The following is a 23,958-nucleotide window of genomic DNA, read 5'->3' as shown; positions in this document are numbered from 1 at the left end:
TATACCATTTATTCCATCTTGCAACTTCTTAAGTTCAGTCTAATGCAGAGGTTGGGGACCTTTTATAGCCAGAGGAAGGTCTGAGAAGAGATGCAGTGTTGTGGGGAACAGGACAAAGTACCCAGTGGGAGGGTCAAAAATGTGATTTTTACTGATAAAAAGAGGAAAAATGCAAACTTGGCTGCCAGAACAATACATCTTAGCACAAACCATGCATGTTAGTATTCAGAAAAGTACTAGCACCCCTGTATAAATCAGCTATGTTGCACTTTCAGATTCAAAATGCAAGCCTCATAAACAACAGTATTTCTCCTCAGCTTAAAAATAAGAATGTAATATGTGCGCCTAGAGATAATAGATAACGCTCAACCTTCCCAAGTGAACTTAAATAACTCTCTGGTTTATTTATGCAGGATAATTCATGCAGAAGTACAAATTCCAAAGAAAGAAAGAAAGAAAGAAAAAGAAAGAAAGAAAGAAAGAAAGAAAGAGAGAGAGGGAGGGAGGGAGGGAGGGAGGGAGGGAGGGAGGGAGGGAGGGAGGGAGGAAGGAAGGAAGGAAGGAAGGAAGGAAGGAAGGAAGGAAGAAAGAAAGAAAGAAAGAAAGAAAGAAAGAAAGAAAGAAAGAAAGAAAGAAAGAAGTCCCAAAGATCTAGAAGTGCAAAGCGCTTCTTAAAGGTCATCAAAGGCAGATCAATTCAGAATCGATCCAGAACGCAAGGGAAAGTCAAACATTACGAAAGAGAACAGAAAGCTCCGAAGAAGCTCAGCAGATAAGAGATCTTCGCTTGCAGGCCAGGCATTTTATACTACCCTCTCTCCAAGCCTGAAAATTCGTCCCTTAAAGATTTTGGTGAAACACAGAACTGTCCTCAGAAGGTATTTTCCAACTTAGATGCCTTTCACTGTTCTCCCCTCACCCACCTGACACCATTTTTTTTTTTTGAGTTTTTCCCTTAACCTCTGAACTTAACACGAAATGGTATACAGTATATACACCACAGTTGTATAAATATTGGTCATATGCTACCTGTTTTTCCCCCTTTGTATAGAACAGAACAGAACAGAACAGAACAGAACAGAACAGAACAGAACAGAACAGAATTCTTTATTGGCCAGGTGTGATTGGACACACAAGGAATTTGTCTTTGGTGCATACGCCCTCAGTGTACATAAAAAAAACAAGATTCATTCGTCAAGAATCATAAGGTACAACCCTTAATGATAGTCATAGTATAAACCCTCTGATTCTGAGTAAAAGACTAGATGCATGACTTAGAGATAAATTCTGCGCCCACTACTTTGAGGAAGGCTATCCTATTTGGTATGTCATCCCCCACCCCCGAAAGGAAGACATTATATCAAACTTCTTTCATGTCCTCTTCCTCTTCTTTGTCTTTCCTACTTTTTTCCTCTCCTGCCTATTTCATTTCTCCTTTAATATTACCATCTTTCTTGCTCTCCTTCCTCTTTTCATCTCTTTTTCCTCATCACTTCCATTCCGTTTGCCGTTTGCAGTCCTTCTGAGGGCTGAAAGAAAGTGACTCAGCTGGTTTTGTGCCCAAGGCAAGACTAGAACTCACAGGAGGCCTTCAGAAAAAAGACTAATAGCAATAGCACTTAGACTTATATACTATTTTACACTGCTTTACAGTCCTCTCTAAAGGTTTACAGCAGGGCTGTCAAACTCGCAGCCCACGGGCCAGGTGCATCACGCACAGGGGGAAAAAGTCACGAGACGTCACATGACAATGCCATAACGACACACGTTTGACACGCCTGGTTTACAGAGTCAGCCTATTGCCCCCAACAGTCATTTTACCCACCTCGGAAGGATGGAAGTCTGAGTCAACCTTGAGCCTGGTGAGATTTGAACTGCCAACTTGCAGGCAACCGGCAGTCAGCAGAAGTAGCCTGCAGTACTGCACTCTAACCATTGCACCACCCCAAAGCTCAGGTGGACTTTTAAAAAGAATATACCGGTAGTCCTTGACTTACGACCACAATTGAGACCAAAATTTATGTTGCTAAGTGAGACAGTTATTAAGTGAACTTTGCTCCATTTTCGTTTGTGAAGTGAATCAGTGGAGTTCTTAAGTTAGTAACATGCTTGTTAATTGAATCTGGCTTCCCCATTGACTTTGCTTGTCAGGAGGTCGCAAAAGAATGATCGCATCATCCTGGGACACTGCAACCATCATAAATATGAACCAGTTGCCAAGCATCCAAATTTTGATCTCGTGACCACCATGGGGGATGCTGCAACAGTTGTAAGTGTGAAAAGCGGCCATGACTCACTGTTTTCAGTGATGTTGTAACTTCGAACGGTCATTAAATGAACCGTTGTAAGTCGAGGACTACCTGGATTCCATTTGCACTTTCCGCTTGATGAAGAGAACCTTGAACAGAAATTTAAAAATTGTTTCATTCAGCCCTGATGAAACCACTAGCTCAATTTTTCTTCATACGTTGTACGTACATTGTCCACGGATGACTGAAGCTTTGAAGGGTAGTAAGCTGGAAAAGCTGCTATAACGTCTGTTATAGCAGACATGTTTAAATCATTTCAATGATTCAACTCTGCCTACTGGCTAAGAAAAAAAATCTGGTTATTTAGAAAAATAACCTCTTTTTGTTTCTCTATCGCTCCCTCCATCCCAAATAACAATTTGCAAAAAGTCCACTTAAAGGGATAGGATGGGAAGGTGACTTTATTACGGTGGTGCTCATATTTTTTTTGTTTTGTTTTGTTTTGTTTTACAAATTGTAGTAATTTGAACAAATACTCAAATGGCTGGTATACAGAATGTATACAGACTTGTGTATCCAGAATGCCTGGGAAAGGACTTAAATGTTCTTTATTTGAGAAATGTGGAGAAACAAGAAGTGGAAAATTCAGAAGAACAAGTTTGGCCCAAGTGCTTTCTTTTCTGCCACTCTGCTAATAATGACTCAACAATAACGTTGTTGTTGAACGTTGTGGGCGTGAGGATAGATATAAAACCTACTATTCCTCTACATCAGGGATCGGGAACTATGGCCCCTTTATGACCGTGGCTCAGGAATTCTGGGAGTTGAAGTCCACAGGCCCATAGTTCCCCACTCTTGTTGTACATTATAGCAATGTGGGACAAGGGTGAAATTCAGCAGGTTCTGACAGGTTCTGGAGAACTGGTAGCAGAAATTTTGAGTAGTTTGGAGAACCGGCAAATACCACCTCTGGCTGGCCCCAGAGTGGGGTGGGAATGGAGATTTTGCAATATCCTTCCCCCAGGAGTGGGGCGGGAATGGAGAATATGCAGTATTCTTCCCCTGGAGTGGGGAGGGAAAGGAGATTATGCAGTATCCTTCCCCTGCCACACCCACAAGCCATGCCCACTAAGCCACACCACACCACACCCACCAAGCCACGCCCACAGAACCGGTAGTAAAAAAAAATTTGAATTTCACCACTGATTTTTCGGCTCCTGACACAGAGTTGATAAAATAAGAGAACAGCGAATAGATACAACATCTATGAACTTTGATTTTTACAGGTGACAAGAACAGTTTCAATCATCATAGCTTGTGGGTCAGAACAAGCCCCATGTATTAATGTACTAAAGTGGGAATATTCTCCCTGGCAGATCTATTCCATTGCTAACCACATTTTTTTTTTTGCTTTTTTTTTTTTTTGAAAAGTTGTCCCCAGATGACACATACACACATACCACCCTCCCTTTCTCTGTTTAAGGAAACAGAGTTGCCTCAGTTTCAGCATTTTTGAAGAAGATGTATCAGTGGTGGGTTCCTCCCAGTTCAGCCCAGTTCTCCTGAGCCGATAGCGGTGACGATATGATATCACTATACCGCCCCCCTGCGCCCCACCCCCCGTGTCCATCCACCCCCGCGTTATTCTTACCTTTTATTTGGCCCCACCCCCAAACTATTGCTGCCTCCTGAGTCCCAGCTGATGGCTAGAGGGAAAAAAACTATTTAAACTCTTGCCTTAGGGCTTCAAAGGGCCACCCTACAGCTGATCAGTGTTAAAAGAAAACAAATGGGTAGACCAGTGCCTGCAAAAAATAAATGGGTAGATCGGTACAGCTCTGCAAACAGTTAAAAGCCTGGTAGATCAGTACCTCTGCTAAATCCTAAATAATTGTCACATGACCATTAAGCTGCGCCCACAGAACCGGTAGTAAAAATTTTTAGAACCCACCCCTGAGATGGATTGCACATGAATGGTACTTACAAAATCACCAGCAGAATTTCATCAGATTGGAAATATTATCCAGTTTTTCCTCTCTGTAAAAGTTGACTTTTACTACTCTTTCAGCACGTACTCAAGTTAATAGCCACACTAATTAATCAGCATTTGCTAGCAATAAACCATGGTTTCAAACAAGAGTGCCAAAGTCCTGTGAAATTAGTTCCTATCGGCAATACATCGGGCCACAATGTTTCTGTGTTAGATATTTTTAATTACCTTTTAAAATTAGCTTCTCAATCAATTCTTTTACCTGGCATTGCTCTTTTGGAGAGCAACTGTCCTAGTTAGGAGGGGGGTTCAAGCATGGATATCTTATGTAGCCCGGACTCCCACCCATGAATGGCTTTGAGCTTTATCTAGCTTCCCCAGGTGAAAGCTGCCAATTTGGGAAGATTCCTGTGAAATAGGCATAGAACAATAAAGTAGCTAGTTTGAATTCTACACCTGTGGATCTGGTTGTTTGAGCCTGACATTTAATGATTTTATTCATTTTATTGAATTGATGTGACTTCAGGGGAGTTTCAGAGAAAGAGAAGTGATATTAATGTTATAGAATAGAATAGAATAGAATAGAATAGAATAGAATAGAATAGAATAGAATAGAATAGAATAGAATAGAATAGAATAGAATTCTTTATTGGCCAAGTGTGACTGGACACACAAGGAATTTGTTTTGGTGCATACACTCTCAGTGTATATAAAAGAAAAGATACATTCGTCGAGAATCATAAGGTACAACACTTAATGATAATCATAGGGAACAAATAAGCAATCAAATCATATTAGGAAACAGTCAATATAAATCTTAAGGATACAAGCAACAAGGTTACAGTCATAGTCATAAGTGGGAGGAGATGGGTGATAGGAACAATGAGAAGATTAATAGTAGTGCAGATTTAATAACTAGTTTAACAGTGTTGAGGGAATTATTTGTTTAGCAGAGTGATGGTGTTCAGGGAAAAACTGTTCTTGTGTCTAGTTGTTCTGGTGTGCAGTGCTTTATAGCGTTGTTTTGAGGGTAGGAGTTGAAACAGTTTATGTCCAGGATGCGACGGGTCTGTAAATATTTTCACTAATATACTAGTATAATAGATAAGCGTAGCTCATGAAATTGTCTGCTACAATGTCCTACCTGTCAATGATTACTTCAGCTTCAGCCACAACAATACACGAGCACACAATAGATGCAAACTTAGAGTGAACCTCTCCAAACTCGATTGCAGAAAATACGACTTCAGGAACAGAGGGGTCAATGCCTGGAATGCACTACCTGACTCTGTGGTTTCATCCCAAAACCCCCCAAATTTTAACCTAAGACTGTCTACTGTTGACCTCACCCCATTCCTAAGTGGTCTGTAAAGGGCATGCATAAGAGCACCAGCGTACCTATGGTCCCTGTCCTAATGTTCCCTTTTTTTGTATTCATTTTATGTATTCAATTCATGCTTATACTTATAAATATTATCTAATACTTACTTGACAAAATAAATAAATAAATAAATATAAAAAATTAAAATAAAATAAAATAAATTATAAGCATGAACATAAACATTATTCACCCTTCAGTTTGATGAAATCAAACTGAACAGACTGATGTGCTTCCAACTGAGGAAGATATGTTTAAATCAGACTATTTGCAGCCGTGGTACCCTGTTACTTCCCAGAGCCCTTAGAAAGACTGCTGGCGAGAGGACTTGTACAGATGCTCAGATACTCTTAGAAGATATGCATGATCTGGCCTATTTCAGTCTGGTAAGAGGATTGAATTAGCTTTGGTTTCCTCTTGATGGACGACCTTAATAAGAGAAGTAAAATCTTGTTAATTCTTAAGAAGGCTATTGTAAAGAAATATCTCTGGATACGTCAGCCAGGAAGATGCAACATGATCACATCAGGAAGATGCAACATGATCACACCAAAATAGAGGTGCGCATTATAGGCGCCTCCTCATAGACAGCTGCCTTATTCCCGGGAGAGTACCTACTTTAGACGGGATTGTATTCCTTTTGAAAGAACAGATGGGTAGACCCTGAATGGAAGCACGAGTGTTTTTTCTGGCAAAGAATGTGTTTTTCCAGCTCCAGTTGTTCCTAGATAAAGGTAGCCCAGGCACACTGTTCCTTGTAGTGCTAATCTCAAAACTGATTATTGCACTGTGCTATATGTAACGCTGCCCTTGAGATTGACATAGAAGTCACACACAATGCAAAATTATACTTCATTAAACTATTCAAGGTAAAGGTAAAGGTTCCCCGCGCATATATGTGCTAGTCGTTCCTGACTCTAGGGGGCAGTGCTCATCTCCGTTTCAAAGCCAAAGAGCCAGCGCTGTCCGAAGACATCTCCGTGGTCATGTGGCCGGCATGACTAAACGCCAAAGGCGCACAGAACGCTGTTACCTTCCTACCAATGGTGGTCCCTATTTTTCTACTTGCATTTTTTTCGTGCTTTCGAACTGCTAGGTTGGCAGAAGCTAGGACAAGTAACGGGAGCTCAACCTAGTTATGCAGCACTAGGGATTCGAACCGCTGAACTGCCGACCTTTTGATTGACAAGCTCAGCATCTTAGCCACTGAGCCACTGTGTCCCACCAAACTATTCAAACTATTCAAAGGAATAACCTAACTAAGGAATAAATAAGGTCTATTTCAAGGAATTGCCTTGGCTGCCAATATGCTTTCCCCACCCCTTAAAATTTCAAGAATCTTATCCTGGGATTAAGATTAGATATCAACCTCCCCCTATGCCTCAAAAGCAATTTTTTTTTATCAGTGTGCGCTACCTGTTCTAACGTATGCCACCGAAACATGGACACTAATCTCACAACTGATACAAAAACTACGAGTGGCGCAAACAGCTATGGAAGACAAGATAGAATGACTAGCACGTAGATTAGAGAACAAACAAAAATCTAGTCTAGTGAAGAGAAGGACCAGGGGAGATATGATAGTAGTGTCCCAATATTTGAGGGGCTGCCACAGAGAGGAAGGGGTCAAGCTATTTTCCAAGGCACCTGAAGGTCAGACAAGGAATAATGGATGGAAACCAGAACAAGGAGTTATTCAACCTGGAAATAAGGATATTTTTTCTGAGGGGAGAACAATCAACCAATGGAAGAGCTTGCCTTCGGGAGTTGTGGGAGCTTCATCACTGAAGGCTTTCAAGAAGAGACTGGACTGCCATTTGTCAGAAATGGTGTAGGGTCTCCTGCTTGGGAGGGGGTTGGACTAGATGACCTACAAGGTCCTTTCCAACTCTGTTAATCTGTAAAGTTTATCTGTAAAAATATACGATATCATCAAGCAAATAAAAAGAATTGAAATGGAAATGGGCTGGTCACACAGCAAGAAGAACTGATAGCAGATGGACCATGGATCCCATTTGATAAAAAAAGTGTCCACGAAAGAGACCTAAAACAAGATGGATGAATGACATCAACAAGTATTGTGGGCCCAATTGGCAAAAGAAAGCTCAGGATCGTTTAGGTTGGAAACAGGTGGAAGAGGCCTTCATCCTACAATGGAAAGACAATGGCTAGGATGATGATGATGGTGATGATGATGATGATGATGATGATGATGATGATGATGATGATCTGACAGACCAATGCTTTCCTGGGTGTTTTGTCTGAGCCAGGGGTGAAATCCAGCAGGTTCTGACAGGTTCTGGAGAACTGGTAGTGGAAATTTTGAGCAGTTCGGAGAACCGGTAGCGGAAATTTTGAGTATTTTGGAGAACCAGCAAATACCACTTCTGGCTGGCCCCAGAGTGGGGTGGGAATGGAGATTTTTTAATATCCTTCCCCCAGGAATGGGGAGGGAATGGGGATTTTGCAGTATCCTTCCCCCAGGAGTGGGGAGGTAATGGGGGTTTTGCAGTATCCTTCCCCTGGAGTGGGGTGCCATGCCCACCAAACCACACCCACCAAGCCACACCACGCCCACAGAACCGGTAGTTTTAAAAAATGGATTTCACCACTGGTCTGAGCACTAAGATCTGGTTAGGATCCCATCTTTAGAATGTGGCATCTATCTCAGGAATTCACTATGTAACAACCTGAGAGGGAACTTTTTGGACATAGGTGACCCTAACTGTGAGACTGTTCCCTCCCCTCTGATTCATTATACCATAGTTCAGGGGTCTCCAACCTTGGCAACTTTAAGACTTGTGGACTTCAACTCCCAGAATTCCTCAGCCAGCAAAGCAAAGCTGGCTGAGCAAAGCTGGCTGAGGAATTCTGGGAGTTGAAGTCCACAAGTCTTAAAGTTGCCAAGGTTGGAGACCCCTGCCATAGTTAGTCCTGAACCTACATAGTAAACTGTTGGCACTTTTAATTTTTGCTGTGCCCGTTTGATTTTAATATTCTAATTCTTTTTTAGTTGTTTTATGGCTTTTAATAGGAGAAAAATATTTGTGGCAACGTTTTCATCTTTGCTTCAGCCTCGGTAAATAAAGCCTCCTAGGAGCTAAGTTTGTTTCCAGATGAATTTCATTAATACAGCTGTGCAGTTATATTGCTAGGATGACAGAAATTATCTGCCACTGGGATGTCCTTGGGATTTAATCGTTTCACTTCCTACAGCTCTAGTAATTCTCCAGTGGAATCCATACCAAGCGTGAACCCGGCCTGACCTTTTCTTAGCTTCCAGGCATAAACAAGTTGAACCAAGTGTTGCTTGAGACTATAAGTAAAATACGGATCACGTATAAAGAACACATGCTTTAAAACCGACGTAGGCGTAACCGACAGACGTAGGCTGTCACATCACACCAGTGGTGGGTTTCAAAATTTTTTACTACCAGTTCTGTGGGTGTGGCTTGGTGGGCATGGCATGGCTTGGTGGGCATGGCAGGGGAAGGATACTATAAAATCTCCATTCCCACCCCACTCCAGAGAAAGGTTACTGAAAAATCCTCATTTCCTGCTGATCAGCTGAGACTTGGGAGGCAGAGAATAGATGGGGGCGGGGCCAGTCAGAATTTTTACTACCGGTTCTCCGAACTACTCAAAATGTCCGCTACCAGTTCTCCAGAACTGGCCAGAACCTGCTGAAACCCACCACTGCATCACACCAGGCCAAAACAAGCACACAGTGCATCTTACTATACTGTCAGAATCAGGGGTGGGTTCTACTTACCTTTACTACCGGTTCGCAGCGGGGCCGCACGTGCGCGCTTGCTTCGGTCGCACACGCTCTTCTGTGCAAGCGCAGAAGCGTTTTGATGATGTCGGAGGTCAGTGGGTGGAGCCTCCCGCCGGTTTTACTACCAGTTCTATAGAACTGGTGCGAACCGGGGGCAACCCACCATGGTTAGAATGCCTTAGACAAGGTTTAAATCTGAGTAGCCCTTCAGGTGGTGTTGAAGTGAAGCTCTGAGCATCCCTTGTCATTTACAGTAAAGGTTAAGCTCTTTAAGTGTTGTACTTCAGGATCAGCTACTGATGTTTTCTTGCCCCTAAACTGAAGCGGCCTACTGTTTTCCAGCAGAGATCATATAACAGCTTGTCTCAACCGGGTATCCTCCAAGCCAGTGAAACCTCACACACATCAAGAGTTCAACAGAGAATGTTCTGTTACCAAACAGACATGGAAATACTGACCTTGTAAAGGCTTCTTTTGGCCTGCGAAATTATTGAGAGAGAGAGAGAGAAATGTACCTTGGTTTTAGAACAACAAACGTAGAGACAGGCTGTATTGCATCAGCAACAGCGGTGCTATATAACTACTGCTTGTATTTAGATTTTTTTCACCTGGGGGACTGCGAAGACAGATTAAGCCAGATAATAAAAGTGGAGAATAAATAAAATATTGGAACTGCTCTATCCCCGAGAGCTCTTGAGGCCTTCTTTTGGAACCATCCCCTCTACAGAAAAAAAATAAAAGCTAGAGCTGGCTTTTACCTGCAAAAGGTGGAAATTTTACTGAGCTAAAATAGCAAACTAAAAAAAGGGGGGGGGCTTCACATTGCTACACCTCAAAATAAATGTTTACTGGCAGCATGATAGTGCTTGCCGTCTCAAAGACTACTTTCACAAGCCACCAGCAAATTCTTAAACTAAACAGAGGTGTATTTTCCTCCAGCTTTTGGCAGCTGTCTTTTAAATTGCTATGTGAAAGAAAGAGAATCCATGTCTCCTAAGAGTCTGAAATTATTTATATATACACACACACATGCATTGCACAGGCAGAAGAGGGACAGCCACACCAAGCAAACAAGGACTTCTAAGTAGTGCAGACTTTATCATATTTACTTGCTTAGTTTGATTGGTTCCTATTACAGGTGATCCTCAATTTTCAACCATTCATTTAGTGACTGTTCGAAGCTGGGAGGAAAAATGACTTATGACTGTTTTTCATACGTACGACTGTTGCAACGTTCCCATGATCACATGATTAGAATTCGGGCACTTGGCAACCAGCATGCATTTATGACAGTTGCACCAGCGGTGAAATCTGCAGTTCGTCAAGCACCAGCAGGGGTGTCAAACTGGATCCTCTTCAGGCCGGGTGGATGGGTGGATGGGTGGGATGGGGTGGGGTGGGTGGGACGGATGCAGTGGTGGGATTCAGCCAGTTCGCACCACTTCGGGAGAACCGGTTATTAACTTTCTGAGCAGTTTGGTGAACTGGTTGTTGGAAGAAATCATTAGGGCAGAGAACCGGTTGTTAAATTACTTGAATCCCACCACTGGACGGATGACTCCTGCAGCACCCTGCTGGTCAAAACAGGGTGCGGGAGGTCCATGCGGCCCCCCTGAGCCTTGTTTTCACCCTCCATGGTCCTCCTGCAGCACTCGGCCGGCTGTTTTCGGACCTGTTTTCCAGCCCGTTTTCCGGCCTATTTTTCATCCAGCAGAGTGCTGCAGGAGCCCATGGAGGGTGAAAACGAGCCTGTTTTAGCCGCCAGAGGCACTGCAGGCTGGGCCTTTGATATTTCCATGCCAGCCCCGTGGGCCAGATTTAAGCAACCCACGGGCCAGATTCGGTCCACGGGCCTTGAGTTTAACATCCCTGTGCTAGAGAATAAATAGTAAATAGTACAGGCAGTATTGTACTCTTTACTATTCATAATCATATTAGATGGTATTTGCATTTTGGTATTCCCTCTTTCCCTGAAGGAATTAGTATTACCTTCCTATTTCAAGGTTCGATTTATGGGAACTTTCTTCATTAATTTTAATTGCTGCAATTAACTATGACAAAGTATGAGCTATGTATATAGTTCAGGGCAGTGGTGAAATGTAGAATTTGTTACTACCGGTTCTGTGGGTGTGGCTGAGCCGCGGGATCATCAGAGGCTTTTTTTTTTTTTTTACTTTTAAAAGCATTTTCGGCCGAAGAGGTTGTAGAAAAAAATGCTTTTAAAAATAATAATAAAAAAAGCCTCTGATGATTGTGCGGCTCAGCTGGGCATTGGGGCGGGGAGGGGCAGGGATTTTTGCTACCGGTTCTCCGAACTACCCACTGCCATTGCTACCAGCTCGGGTGATCCAGTCTGAACCGGGAACATTTCACCCCTGGTTCATGTCACAAAGAGTTATGCAATATATTGATTAAATATTTATGTACCACACTCTTGTATCATTTTGTCAAATGAGCATATTAAAGAGCTCTTGTCTCGTGTACTTAGGAAACATTTATTTACAATTACTACCTTTAACTTGAACATTGTGAGAAAATTATTTTGTTTTAAAAAATCTCCTGAGGTTATTTGTGTACTTGCTTCTTATGTAGCCAACATCACTCCAAACATCATGGATCCCCAACCAGAGGTCTGTGGACCGGTACCAGTCTGCGGCCTGTTGGGAACTGGGCTGCACAAGCGGCAGGCGAGTGCATGAAGCTTCATTTGCACATGCGCAAAATTAAGTTGAGTGCATGAACCAGTGGTGGGATTCTACCGGTTCTCCCCAGTTCGGGCAAACCGGTAGCAGAGGCGGCGGGAGGCTCTGCCCACCCGCCCGGATGTCATCATGGACACTTTGTGCATGTGTAGAATGCTCTGTACATGCGCAGAGGTGGCGCGTGCACTCCCATTGGCGAACCAGTAGCGAAAACAAGTGAATGCCACCACTGGCATGAACCCATTCCCTCTTCCCCTGCCGCCATTGCATGCTGATTCATGCAGCCAAAAAGGTTGAGGACCACCACTTTAAATCATGGTTTCTGTTCTTGGTAGGAAGGCAATATTAATAGCAATAGCAATAGCAATAGCAATAGCAATAGCACTTAGACTTATATACGCTTCACAGTGCTTTCCAGTCTCTAAGCGGTTTACAGAGTCAGCATATTGTCCCCAACAATCTGGGTCCTCATTTTACCAACCTCGGAAAGATGGAAGGCTGTGTCAACTTTGAGCCAGTGAGATTCGAACTGCCAAACCTCTGGCAGCCGGCAGCCAGCAGCCAGCAGCTGTAGCCTGCAGTACTGCATTCTAACCACTGTGCCACCACAGCTCTTAAGGCGAGTCTCACTGACATACAAATAGACAAGGATGCCATACAGTCAAAGAATGGCCTTTCCTTTTCTCTAAGAGGAGAGAGCAAATAATCCATTTTTAATCCCCTGTACTCTGGGATATCCTCTGAATGCTATTTTCAGATAATTATCTGGCTATATATTCATAGTAGCTAGCATTCAGCTATGCAGATGACTAGATAAAATGATCCAACTATTTACAAGTAGCCTTTTCCCTTTAGTTATGCTGACTGAGATGATAAAGGTACAGTTAAAACTTTCATGTAATCAAACCGTGGTTTAGCAGAACAAACATATTATGCTACAGTTCCCATTTCACACTGACTGACGTGGGAAAATAGTGAATTACAGCTCTTCAGATAACAATTCTTATTACCTGTTGAACAGCAGATGGAAAGAAATACTGAAATTTGTGCCTTCCTTTTTGCTATTGATCAGGGGTGTCAAAGTCAAGGCCCAGGGCCCGGACCCAACCTGCGAGGTGCTTAGATGTGGCTTGTGAGGCCACCCTGGAAACAGTAAAGGACTGGGCTGTGGTGCCTCTGCCAGCAGGTGGCCCTCCTGAGTTCCGTTTTCTCTGGCAGGAAGCTGTTGCAGCCAAAAACGGAGCTCGGGAGCCCATTTTCACTGGCAGAGCGCTTGAGCAACCACAGGCGCCCCTGACACAAGTGAGGTCGAGCTGGCCACGCCCACCCTGGCCATTGTCCACCCTGGCCCCCCTGAGGTCAAACACAACCCTGATGCGGCCCTCAATGAAATCGAGTTTGACACCCCCACTATAGATCATTTTATTGGCCGTGGGCCACATGCAGCCCGTCTGGCCCATGTTGGTAGGTGTTGTTGTTGGAGGGTGGGGTGTCACCAGTGGCAGGGTAATGGCAGAAGGAGGCGGGGCACAACTTGGAGAGTGGAGGGTCGGAGTCGGTGGGTGGAATGGCATTTTCGGGAGGCAAGGGCTGATGGTGGAATGTCAGCAGTAGAGGCCAGGGCAATGGCGCCCCTTCACAATACAGGTAGTCCTCGACTTATAACAGTTCATTTAGTGACCATTCAAAATTACAACGGCACTGAAAAAGATGACTTATCACCATTTTTCACACCTACAACCATTGCAGCATTCCCCCCAGGTCACGTGATCAAAATTCAGCCGCTTGACAATTGCCTCATATTTATGACCGTTGCTGTGTCCCAAGGTCACGTGATCCCCTTTTGTGACCTTCTGCCAAGCAAAGTCAAGGGGGAAGCCAGATTCACTTAACAACTGTGTGATTAACTTAAAAAATGCAGTGATTCGCTTAACAACTGTGGCAAGAAAGGTCGTAAAATGGGGCAGAAGTCCCTTAACAAATGTCTTCCTCGGCAACATAAATTTTGGGCTCAACTGTGGTCATAACTGGAGGACTACCTGTAGTCCCAGTTTCTTTTGGGAAAATTAATTACCCACTCCTGCTATAGATCCTCCCTTAAGTTCTTACCTCATCAAATGACCTGGGCTCCAGCTTTTACAATTAACCATGATTTACTGAATAAATCACACCTGCTCAAGCTCACGGACCATCAAGTCATAAAGTATAAACTGTCAAGGCTGGATTGCAAAAACTAAACCCAACCCAAATAAATTACTTTATGCCTTGGTATATAATTCAATGTTTCTCAACTTTGACAACTGAAAGACTTCAGTTCCCAGAATTCCCCAGTCAGCAAAGTGTAGGAAGTTAGCACCCACCCCTCTCCTAGAAGAATGAAATATTCGAAGAAATATTTAAAAGGCAGAGTATTATACCTCCCTGGATGACAAAAGGAGATACATGCTTTTGGAAAGCAGCCCCCACCTTTGTTAACAGCCCCAGAAAGATTGGGCCATCCTATCTACAGGACAAAAGGCTGGGCCAGCTTATCTACAACATAAAAGACATGACCCTCCCTCAGGACATGATAGGATTAGCCTTCACTCAAGATCCAAATCAGGACGAAGCCATTATTAAGCCATAATAGGAATTGCCCAAAGCCCCTTCATTACATCATCACTCAGCAAGATTCAACCAGGCCTGGGACTTAAAAGACAACGTACAAAGTTACCCCTCCATGGTCCCATGGAAGTCAGACAACCAATCAGAGTGCATTTCTTACATGGGAACAGGAAGCTCCAAAGTGGGGCCCAAGAGAAGATAGAAATCTCTCTCACCTATGTGTTCTTTTTGCCCAGGACCTCAAAACCATGTGGTCCTGTCCAGGGGTGGGATCTAAATGTTTTTACTACCAGTTCTGTGGGCGTGGCTTATTTTGTGGGCATGGCTTGATGGTCATGTGACAATTATTTAGGATTTAGCAAAAGACTTTTAACTGCTTGCAGAGCTGTACCAGTCTACCTATTTATTTTTGCAGGCACTGGTCTACTCATGTATTTTTGCAAGCACTGGTCTACCCATTTATTTTTGCAGGCACCGGTCTACTCATGTATTTTTGCAGGCACCGGTCTACTCATTTGTTTTTGGAGGCACCGGTCTACCACCAAACTCCTTTTACCACTGATCAGCTGTAGGGCGGCCCTTTGAAGCCCCGCGGCAAGAGTTTAAACAGTTTTTTTCCTTATAGCCCATCAGCTGGGACTCAGAAGGCAGCAATAGATTGGGGGTGAGGCCAAATAAAAGGTAAGAATAATGTGGGGGGTACGGGGGCAGGGGGGGCAGAACCGGTTCGGTGACGTCATATCATCACTGCCACCAGCTCGGCAGAACTGGGCGGAACCGGGAGGAACCCACCACTGGTCCTGTCCACCATTAAACCATCTTTCCAAGCAGTCTCCATGTTTCCAGTGTCTTTCTTCCCACTTGGAACTGAACCCAGAGGGACATTTCTTCTAACACAAGCAAATGACGTAGTTTTTGCCTACTTCTAAAGTTATAAAATCCTGCCCTTAAGCCCCACTGTCAGTGAATGGCCAATTCATATATAGTGGGCTGCATTTACCTTAAGGTACCTTAAAGAAATGTATTGAAGCGGTGATCCATCTCTCTTTATGTATTATGCAGGTAGCCCTTTCTTAATGATTGCCCTGTTTAGTGACCGTTCAAAGTTATGATGGCTTTACAATTAGTCCTTGCACTTACGACCATCACGTGACTGCAAATGGAACTTTTCTCAAACGGTGGGTATTTACAAATGTTATATAGTGTTCCATGGTCATGGGATCGCCATTTGTGTCCTTCACAGCTGGCTTCCGACAAGCAGAGTCATGGGAGAAGCTGTTAGTAAATTTACAAGCCAGTAGTATAATATTATATAGTCGGCAGTAAAAAGAAGCTGGCAGTAAAAAGAAACTGACAGTAAAGTTACAAAACATATTTACTTAAACATGTAAATTCAGTTTCAACTCAAGACAGCTTGAATAAGGTAAAAGTTCCCCTCGTACATAATGTGCTAGTCATTTCCGGGTCTAGGGGACGATGCTCATCTCCATTTCAAAGTCGAAGAGCCAGCGCTGTCCAAAGATGTCTCTGTGGTCATGTGGCCGGCATGACTAAACGCCAAAGGCGCACGGAACGCTGTTACCTTCCCACCAAAGGTGGTCCCTATTTTTCTACTTGCATTTTTTATGTGCTTTTGAACTGCTAGATTGGCAGAAGCTGGGACAAGTAACGAGAGCTCACCCTGTTATGCAGCAGCACTAGGGATTTGAACCGCTGAACTGCCAACCTTTCAATCGATAAGCTCAGTGTCTTAGCCACTGAGCCACCACGTCCCTTGATGCAATTGTTTCCTTAAAAAGAAAAAAAATGGAAACTAACAAGCAGGAAAATATTAAGTACTTTATATTTATTGATAAATAAATGAGAATTAAAATAAAAGAATGAAAAATACTGAAATAAACAGCAATTCAGAATATGGAGACACGATGCATATTGGACCTATATTTGTTTAGCTTATACAGCAAATACCTTTGAAGAATGGAAGGATTAGAAAAGGTGACAATTGGAATTAAAACTGACCACAGAAACCCTAACAGTTAAAGATGCACTTTCCTGGTTGCAAGTAAAGACAATTTATTCATTGAAAGAAAGAATGAAAGAATTCATTGAAAGATTAAAATGGAATGTGAAAAATGGGTTAATACTAAATATTAAGAAGACAAAGGTAATATCAACCAGTATGCTTACTGAATTTATAATAATTGATGGCTTTTTGGGGCAGGAAAAATATGAACAGTCTCTTAATCCTAGGAGAAAGGCAATGACAAACTTATGACGAATAAATTTGGTTATTTCTATGGCAAGAAAGATCAGAATCTGTAAAGCAGTTATTTTTCCATTGTGCAAGTATGAAATTGAGAAAGACACAGTAGGAAGAAAGACATAAATGATTTACCAAGATGGAGATGGCTAATAATAAGATGAACTATAAGATGAACCAACCGATCACTCTTGGAAAAAATAAAGACTGCTCCCTTGAGATGATGTTCAACAGGCAGAAACCTGCACATTATGAGCATGCAATATGAACAGATGACAGGTAAGCAAAAGCTATTCTGTTGATCGAGAGAAGAAGGAGAATGGAAGACGATGGGTAAGGTAGATTTCTGAATTGTCAGGGTAAAGATTTAAGAGCTGACCAGCTGCTATGAAGATGTAAAGCTGGGAATGAGTCAGCAAGGTTTTTGGGCTGATATCACTTTAAGAGCCTGTAATAAGAAGAGACCCTATTGGGGGGGGGGGGTGCTTCCGTGTTGTAATTGCCAGTTGCTGTTTGTTTGAGGTCCAACTAAAGTACGTGTACTGTGTGTGTGTATATATATATATATATATAAAACCACTATTTAAATACAATCCTCTGTTTATTGTATTTACTTCTGGGTTGTCTCACATAGTCACACTGTGGGCACTCTGACATGAATCCAAGAGATTTTTGGAAAGTTCACAGAAGGACCACATCCTGTTACCAGAAACATTTTAAGATGGTTTGACCCAATTTAACACTGTCACCATTTTTGGTCCCTTTTTGGATCAACTGGACATAGGCAGAAGAAACCAGTATAAGTAGTCCTTGACTTACGACCACAGTTGAGTACAAAATTTCCATTGCTAAGCAAGACAATTGTTAAGTGAGTTTTACCCCATTTTAGGCTTCTTTTTGCCACAGTTGTTAAGCAAAAGCTGCAGTTGTTAAGTGAATTATGCTTCATGAAGTGACGATAGCATTGATTTTGCTTGTCAGAAGCTGGCTGGGAAGGTAACAAATGGTGATCACATGAACCCAGGATACTGGAACCATCATAAATGCACCCTGGTTCTAAGCGGCCAAATTTTAATTATGTGACCCTAGGGATGCTGTAATGGTCATAAGTGTGAAAACTGGTCAAAAGTCACTTTTTTCAGTGCCGTTGTAACTTTGAACAGTCACTGAACAAACAGTTAAGTCAAGAACTGTTGTAAGTCAAGGACTAACAGTTGTAAGTCAAGGACTGCATACTAGGTCCTTGTCCAGAATCCTTACATTTCTGCCTAATTTTAAATGAAATGCTAATACAGGTAGTCCTTGACTTATGACCGCAATTGAGCCCAAAATCTCTGTTAAGTGAGACATTTGTTAACGGAGCTTTGTCTCATTTTACGAACTTTCTTGCCTCAGTTGCTAAGTGAATCACTGCCGCTGATAATTTAGCAACCCTGTTGTTAAGTGAATCTGGCTTCCCCATTGACTTTGCTTGTCAGAAGGTCGCAAAAGGGGATCCCATGACCCTGGGACACTGCAACGGTCATAAATATGAGTCAGTTGCCAAGCACCTGAAATTGGATCCCACGATTGTGGGGATGCAACAAAGGTTGTCACTGTGAAAAATGGTCAAAAAGTCACTTTTTTCAGTTGTAACTCTGAACGGTTGTAATTCGAGGGCCACCTGTCTAAGTGTTTAGTACATCATATAGTAATAGGCATTTTCACACTAACAGCACCCTAAATACTATATGTATTTACATTTGCCCCATTAAGCCTTAGTGCGGGCATTTTCCCCACTGCTTAGTTGAAGGATTATCCACCCATCCTTGAATTGGCGAAAGTGATCCCAGCATCAAATTCACCATCTGTACCCCCAAACATCATCCTGCCACCCTTGTCACAGTTCCCCACCCCCACGGAAGAACAGGGGTGACTCCTACGGCATGTACCTCCCTCACGGCCATTGTATCTTATACTAAAGGGAGAAGTGTTATTAGACGTACAGAGAAAGGATGAGTTAAGGCCGCTGAGCTGGGAAGGTAGGTGAAGGCAACCACCTGGGACCATCGCAAAGAAAAAAAAAAAAAGGGACGTTGCCATGGCATATGTTGGGCTGCGGCGAAGTGCCGACGGGGCCTGTACAATTACAAACACCGACAACGCCATCACCTGCCCTCCCGATGCCAACCTGTGGACTTCTGCCCCCCCCCCCCCATCACCCCACCTCCCAGGACTGTGGCTCAATGAGAAGGATTGAAAAGACAGGACTTCTTGTGGTTTCAGGGCACCGACCAAGATGCTCACTGCTCTTAAGCTGTGAGTTTTCTAAAGAGGGGACGGAAAGCGGATGCCAGGCGGACTAAGCGCCCTGCAGTTTTAAGCCAAGTTGGCACCTGCAAAGGACCAAGCTCCCCCAAGCCCTACTTCAGCAGGGAGGAGGATCCTGTTGCTCAGTTGCTCACCCACCCACCCACCCACCGACCCCAGGAGTAACTCACGGTGGTTCAAGGGGTGTCCATTCCTCTCGGCCAACACCACCAGCTCCAGGTAGGCTGCGCAGAGCCCCACGGCCAGCAGCCCGAAGACCAGCAGGAGGCGAAACCTTCTCTTTAGCGCCTTGCCCAGAAGGAACGCCAGGCTCCTCATCCCGTCTCAGTCGAAGCCGGAAGAAACGAACATGCTGCTGCCGCCGCCGCGGCTGCTCCTGCTGCGGTTGTTGTTGCCGTAGCAGCGTTCGCCCCGCTCGGTTCCTCCGCGAGGCTCACCTGCCCTGGCGCTTGCAAGAGTTCGCCGGCGCCAAGTCGCTGCTCCGGGACACCAACGTCGAAGTTGTCCCGAAGAGTCAATCAGTCCCTTCCTTCCTTCCTTCCTTCCTTCCTTCCTTCCTTCCTTCCTTCCTTCCTTCCTTCTTCCCTCTCCTTTCCTTCCTTCCTTCCTTCCTTCTTCCCTCTCCTTTCCTTCCTTCCTTCCTTCCTTCTTCCCTCTCCTTCCTTCCTTCCTTCCTCTCCTTCCTTTATTTTATTTTATTTTATTTTATTTTGAATTTGTATACCGCCCTTCTCCCTGAGGACTCAGGGCGGTGAACAGCCAAGTAAAAACATCAAGTACAAATATTAAATATCCTTCCTTCCTTCCTTCCTTCCTTCCTTCCTTCCTTCCTTCCTTCCTCTCCTCTCCTCTCCTCTCCTCTCCTCTCCTCCTTCCTTTCCTTCTTCTCGCCCCTTCTGCTTTGGGCTCCGAGCCTTGGCTGCTTTCCGCCCACCTTCCGCAGGTATCGTCCCTCTCCCTTCGCTTCTCGGCCAAGGCGATCTGGCCCGGCTCCCCCTTTTTTCTGCCTGCCTTCCTTCGATCGTCCCGCTGCCGAGCGTCGAGCGAGCTCTTCTCTTCTCTGCCGTCTCGTCCACGCGCTTTCTTCTTTCCCAAACCCAGGCAAGCCCGATGCAGGGGCGGGCTGTCCTCCCACTGCCTCCTCCTCCTCCTCCTCCTCCTCCTCCGACGAGAGCGGCTGTCCTTCCCTTCCTGCTCTCCTCGGGCACCTGTGCGCCGCCGCCCAGCCGCCCCGTCTCCCCGCATCGTGTCCTTGGAGCGGCTCCTTAAGGCTGCCCTGACCGGGGTCCAAGGAGAGAGCTCCGGGTCTGATCTAAAAGCCATGGAAGGAAAACCAAAGAGGGCCCGTGGGCGAAGGGCATTCTGAGTCCCCCACCCACCCACCCACCACTTTTCCTGAAGATGAGACTGCGAGGAGCTGTTGGATTTACAGACCTCCTCGCATCCTGGACATAAATTGTTTCAAGTCTTACCCTCAAAACGACGCTATATATTACATTGCACACCAGAACAACTGGACACAAGAACAGTTTTTTTCCCAAACGCCATCACTCTGCTAAACAAATAATTCCCTCAAACTATTCACTAAGGCTGCATTACTATTATTATTAATCTTCTCATTTTTCCTATCACCCATCTCCTCCCACTTATGACTGTACGACTGTAAGTTGTTGCTGTATCCTTACGATTTATATTGATTGTTTCCTAGTATGATTTGATTGCTTGTTTGTACCATATGGCTATCCTTAAGAGTTGTACCTTATGATTCTTAATGAATGTATCTTTTTTTTAATGTACCAAAGCATATGCACCAAAGACAAATTCCTTATGTGTCCAATCACACTTGGCCAATAAAGAATTCTATTCTATTCTATTCTATTCTATTCTATTCTATTCTATTCTATTCTATTCTATTCTATTCTATTCTATTCTAATCCAAGCAGTGCTTAAATCATCTAGTCCAATCCTGTAAACCCCTCCAGGAATCCAAATTAAACCATCCCGATCTGATGGTTGTCCAGCCTGCGCTTGAACGCATCTCCTTATTAACTGTCTGGGGTTGGGAATCTACTGTGCAAGTGTTCTTATTGCTAGAAACACTTAGGAATACCAACATCTGACTTCCCCTAACTTAAAACGGCTTCTGCTGACAAATGGCATGTGGTGGAGAAGTCTGCTTCTATCTGGCTTTTCACCTAGGATTGAGTGATAAACTTCTTTCCAGAAACTCAAATCCAAATTTTGGAGTTGGCAGCAAAGCATCAAGAAGATAGATATTCTCAAAGTGTCTTCAAAAAATGTTGAAGTGGTGATTGCCATGCGGCTATTGAACTGTCCCCTAAGGGCATACAAAAACAGGGGGGCTTTTTAATCACTCCATTGCCACCGCCACCCTGACAAGGTTGAGATAGATATCCCAGAACAAGAAGCCCCAATAATGAAGATCCTTTCTGCAAGTCCTCTGTTTACAGGATAAGCATCAGGGTTTATCCCTTGAATCTCTTTCTTTCCTACTTAACATAGTAAAGAGTTTCTTGCTTTGGAAGTGAAGGGCATTTTGATAACCATTATCTGATCTCAAGCTCTTTGCTTCTGCTCTTGCAATATTTATGTGACATCTTTTCAATTATTTGCAGATAGTGAAATATTCCCAATTCCTTTGAGCTTTATTCATGCCTAGAATATAGAATCCTCTGGTAATCCCACATGCTTTTTCCAACCCCTGTTTGTCTGGATTATACACAATACTTATAGTCCCAACCAAATAAAATAGAACTATTACTAATCATGACTTGGACAAGGTACTTCCACTGATCCAGCGTAAAATCCCATTTGTTTTTTGTAGCTGTATGACAATGCTAAATCTGAATTAAACAAGCAATCCACTATGTGCATTGCATTTGTTACACTGGAACAAAATATCAGGTCAATAGACACATTGAAATAAGCCATTGTTGTTGTTAGTTGCCATCGTGACCCCATGGACAACGTTCCTCCAGGCCTTCCTTTCCTCTACCATCCCCCGGAGTTCATTTAAGCTCCGCCAACTGCTTCAATGATTCTATCCAGACACCTCGTTCTCTCTCGTCCCGTTTTTCTTTTGCCCTCAGTCTTTCCCAGCATTAGGCTCCTCTCCAGTGAGTCCTTCCTTTTCATTAGGTGGCCAAAGTATTTGAGTTTCATCTTCAGGATCTGGCCTTCTAAAGAGCAGTCAGAGTTGATCTCCTCTAGGATTGACCAGTTTGATCGCCTTGCAGTCCAAGGGACTTGCAGGAGTCTTCTCCAGCAGTTCAAAGGCCTTAGTTCTTTGGTGCTCAGCCTTTCTTGTGGTTCAACTTTCACAGCCATACATTGCAACTAAGAAAACCAGAAATAAACAACACTAATCAAGAGTCAATAAAAACAAAAAGAACAGAACAAATCGTCTCCAATAACCAAAACCCAGATAAGCAGGGATTAACATCAAACAAACAAAGAAGCAGGAAACAATAGCCTAATTAAAGAACTACCAAAAAGAAAAGAAGACAACATGGGCAGGGCAAACTACTATATAAATAGAGAACAAACTCTATACCAGTGATAGCTAACCTTTTTGTCATTGTGTGCTGAAAGCGCATGCGTGCCAGCACTCATAATGCAATGCATCCCCCTGAGCATATGCACATGACCTCCCATGCTCCCTATGCATGCACACGTGATCCCCCTGCCCCCGGTTTTGGGCCTAGTAGGCCTCCCTACAGCCTCCTGGGACCAAAATCAGGCTGTCGGGGGGAGGGGGGGCACACATACACCCATGCCCCATTTTGGGCCTAGTAGGCCTCCCTACAGCCTTCTGGGACCAAAATCAGGCTGTCGGGGGTGGGGGAGGCACCACACACACTCCATGCCCCATTTTGGGCCTAGTAGGCCTCCCAAAAGCCTCCTGGGACCAAATACAGGCTGTTGGGGGGGGGGGGTAGCGCCACACACACCCCATGCCCCATTTTGGGCCTAGTAGGCCTCCCAAAAGCCTCCTGGGACCAAAAATGGGCTGCGGGCCGTCCCCCTATGCATACATGCATGACCCCCGCACATGCAACCCCGCGCATGCACGCGTGTCTCCCACGTGCACCCCGCCTCACCGCATCCCAAAAATCAGCTGGCTGGCAGGAGGCGTGCACGCATGCGCAGTGCAGCTGAGCTGGGCGACGGCTCGCGTGCCAGCAGAGAGGGCTCTGCATGCCAGCTGTAGCACACATGCCATAGGTTCACCATCACGGCTCTATACTTATTCATACTGATGATCATATCTAGTTGGGTAATGAAATGTCTGCAAGCAAACAGCTAATTTCTGAGAACATCTAGGACTCCACAGGACTCCATATGTAACCCTGGGCTACATATATTGGAAACATATATCCTTACATTGGATACATTGGCTACATATATCCTTACATTGGAAAGGAATAGCTAAACATGCCTGTCTAGCTTTCAATAGATTTGAAAGGTTTTTCCAAGGCAATGCTCTGTCTTGGTTCCTAGGCCAAGGGTTTTCTCTGCCTTTTCTCATTCAGATTCATTTTACCAAGAAAAATATAGAGACATCAATGCATCTTGCACCTATCAAATGCTAGGTTTTAAGGGAGGCAGCTTTGTCCTCTCCTTGACTTGCAAACCTTGCAAACCTCTAGCTGTGGTGTACCAAAGG

The 23,958-nt window shown here is 44.0% G+C and overlaps 1 protein-coding gene across 1 annotated transcript in view; it reads right to left on the bottom strand.

Annotated features, from left to right (window-relative positions):
* Positions 1 to 19,589, bottom strand: part of B4GALNT3 (beta-1,4-N-acetyl-galactosaminyltransferase 3) — a 97,737-nt gene extending 78,148 nt beyond the window's left edge. The window contains exon 1 of the mRNA XM_070947247.1: positions 19,442 to 19,589. Within this exon, the coding sequence (XP_070803348.1) occupies positions 19,442 to 19,589 (148 nt within the window). The remainder of the gene's footprint in view (positions 1 to 19,441) is intronic.
* Positions 19,590 to 23,958: the final 4,369 nt, after the last annotated feature.

This window comes from Pituophis catenifer, unplaced genomic scaffold (genome assembly GCF_029215685.1).
Source record: "Pituophis catenifer annectens isolate HBS135680 unplaced genomic scaffold, rPitCat1.0.hap2 SCAF_7, whole genome shotgun sequence".
NCBI classification, from domain to species: Eukaryota; Metazoa; Chordata; class Lepidosauria; order Squamata; family Colubridae; genus Pituophis; species Pituophis catenifer.
The sequence above is the reverse complement of the archived record's forward strand: the minus strand, read 5'-3'. Positions and strand labels throughout refer to the sequence as shown.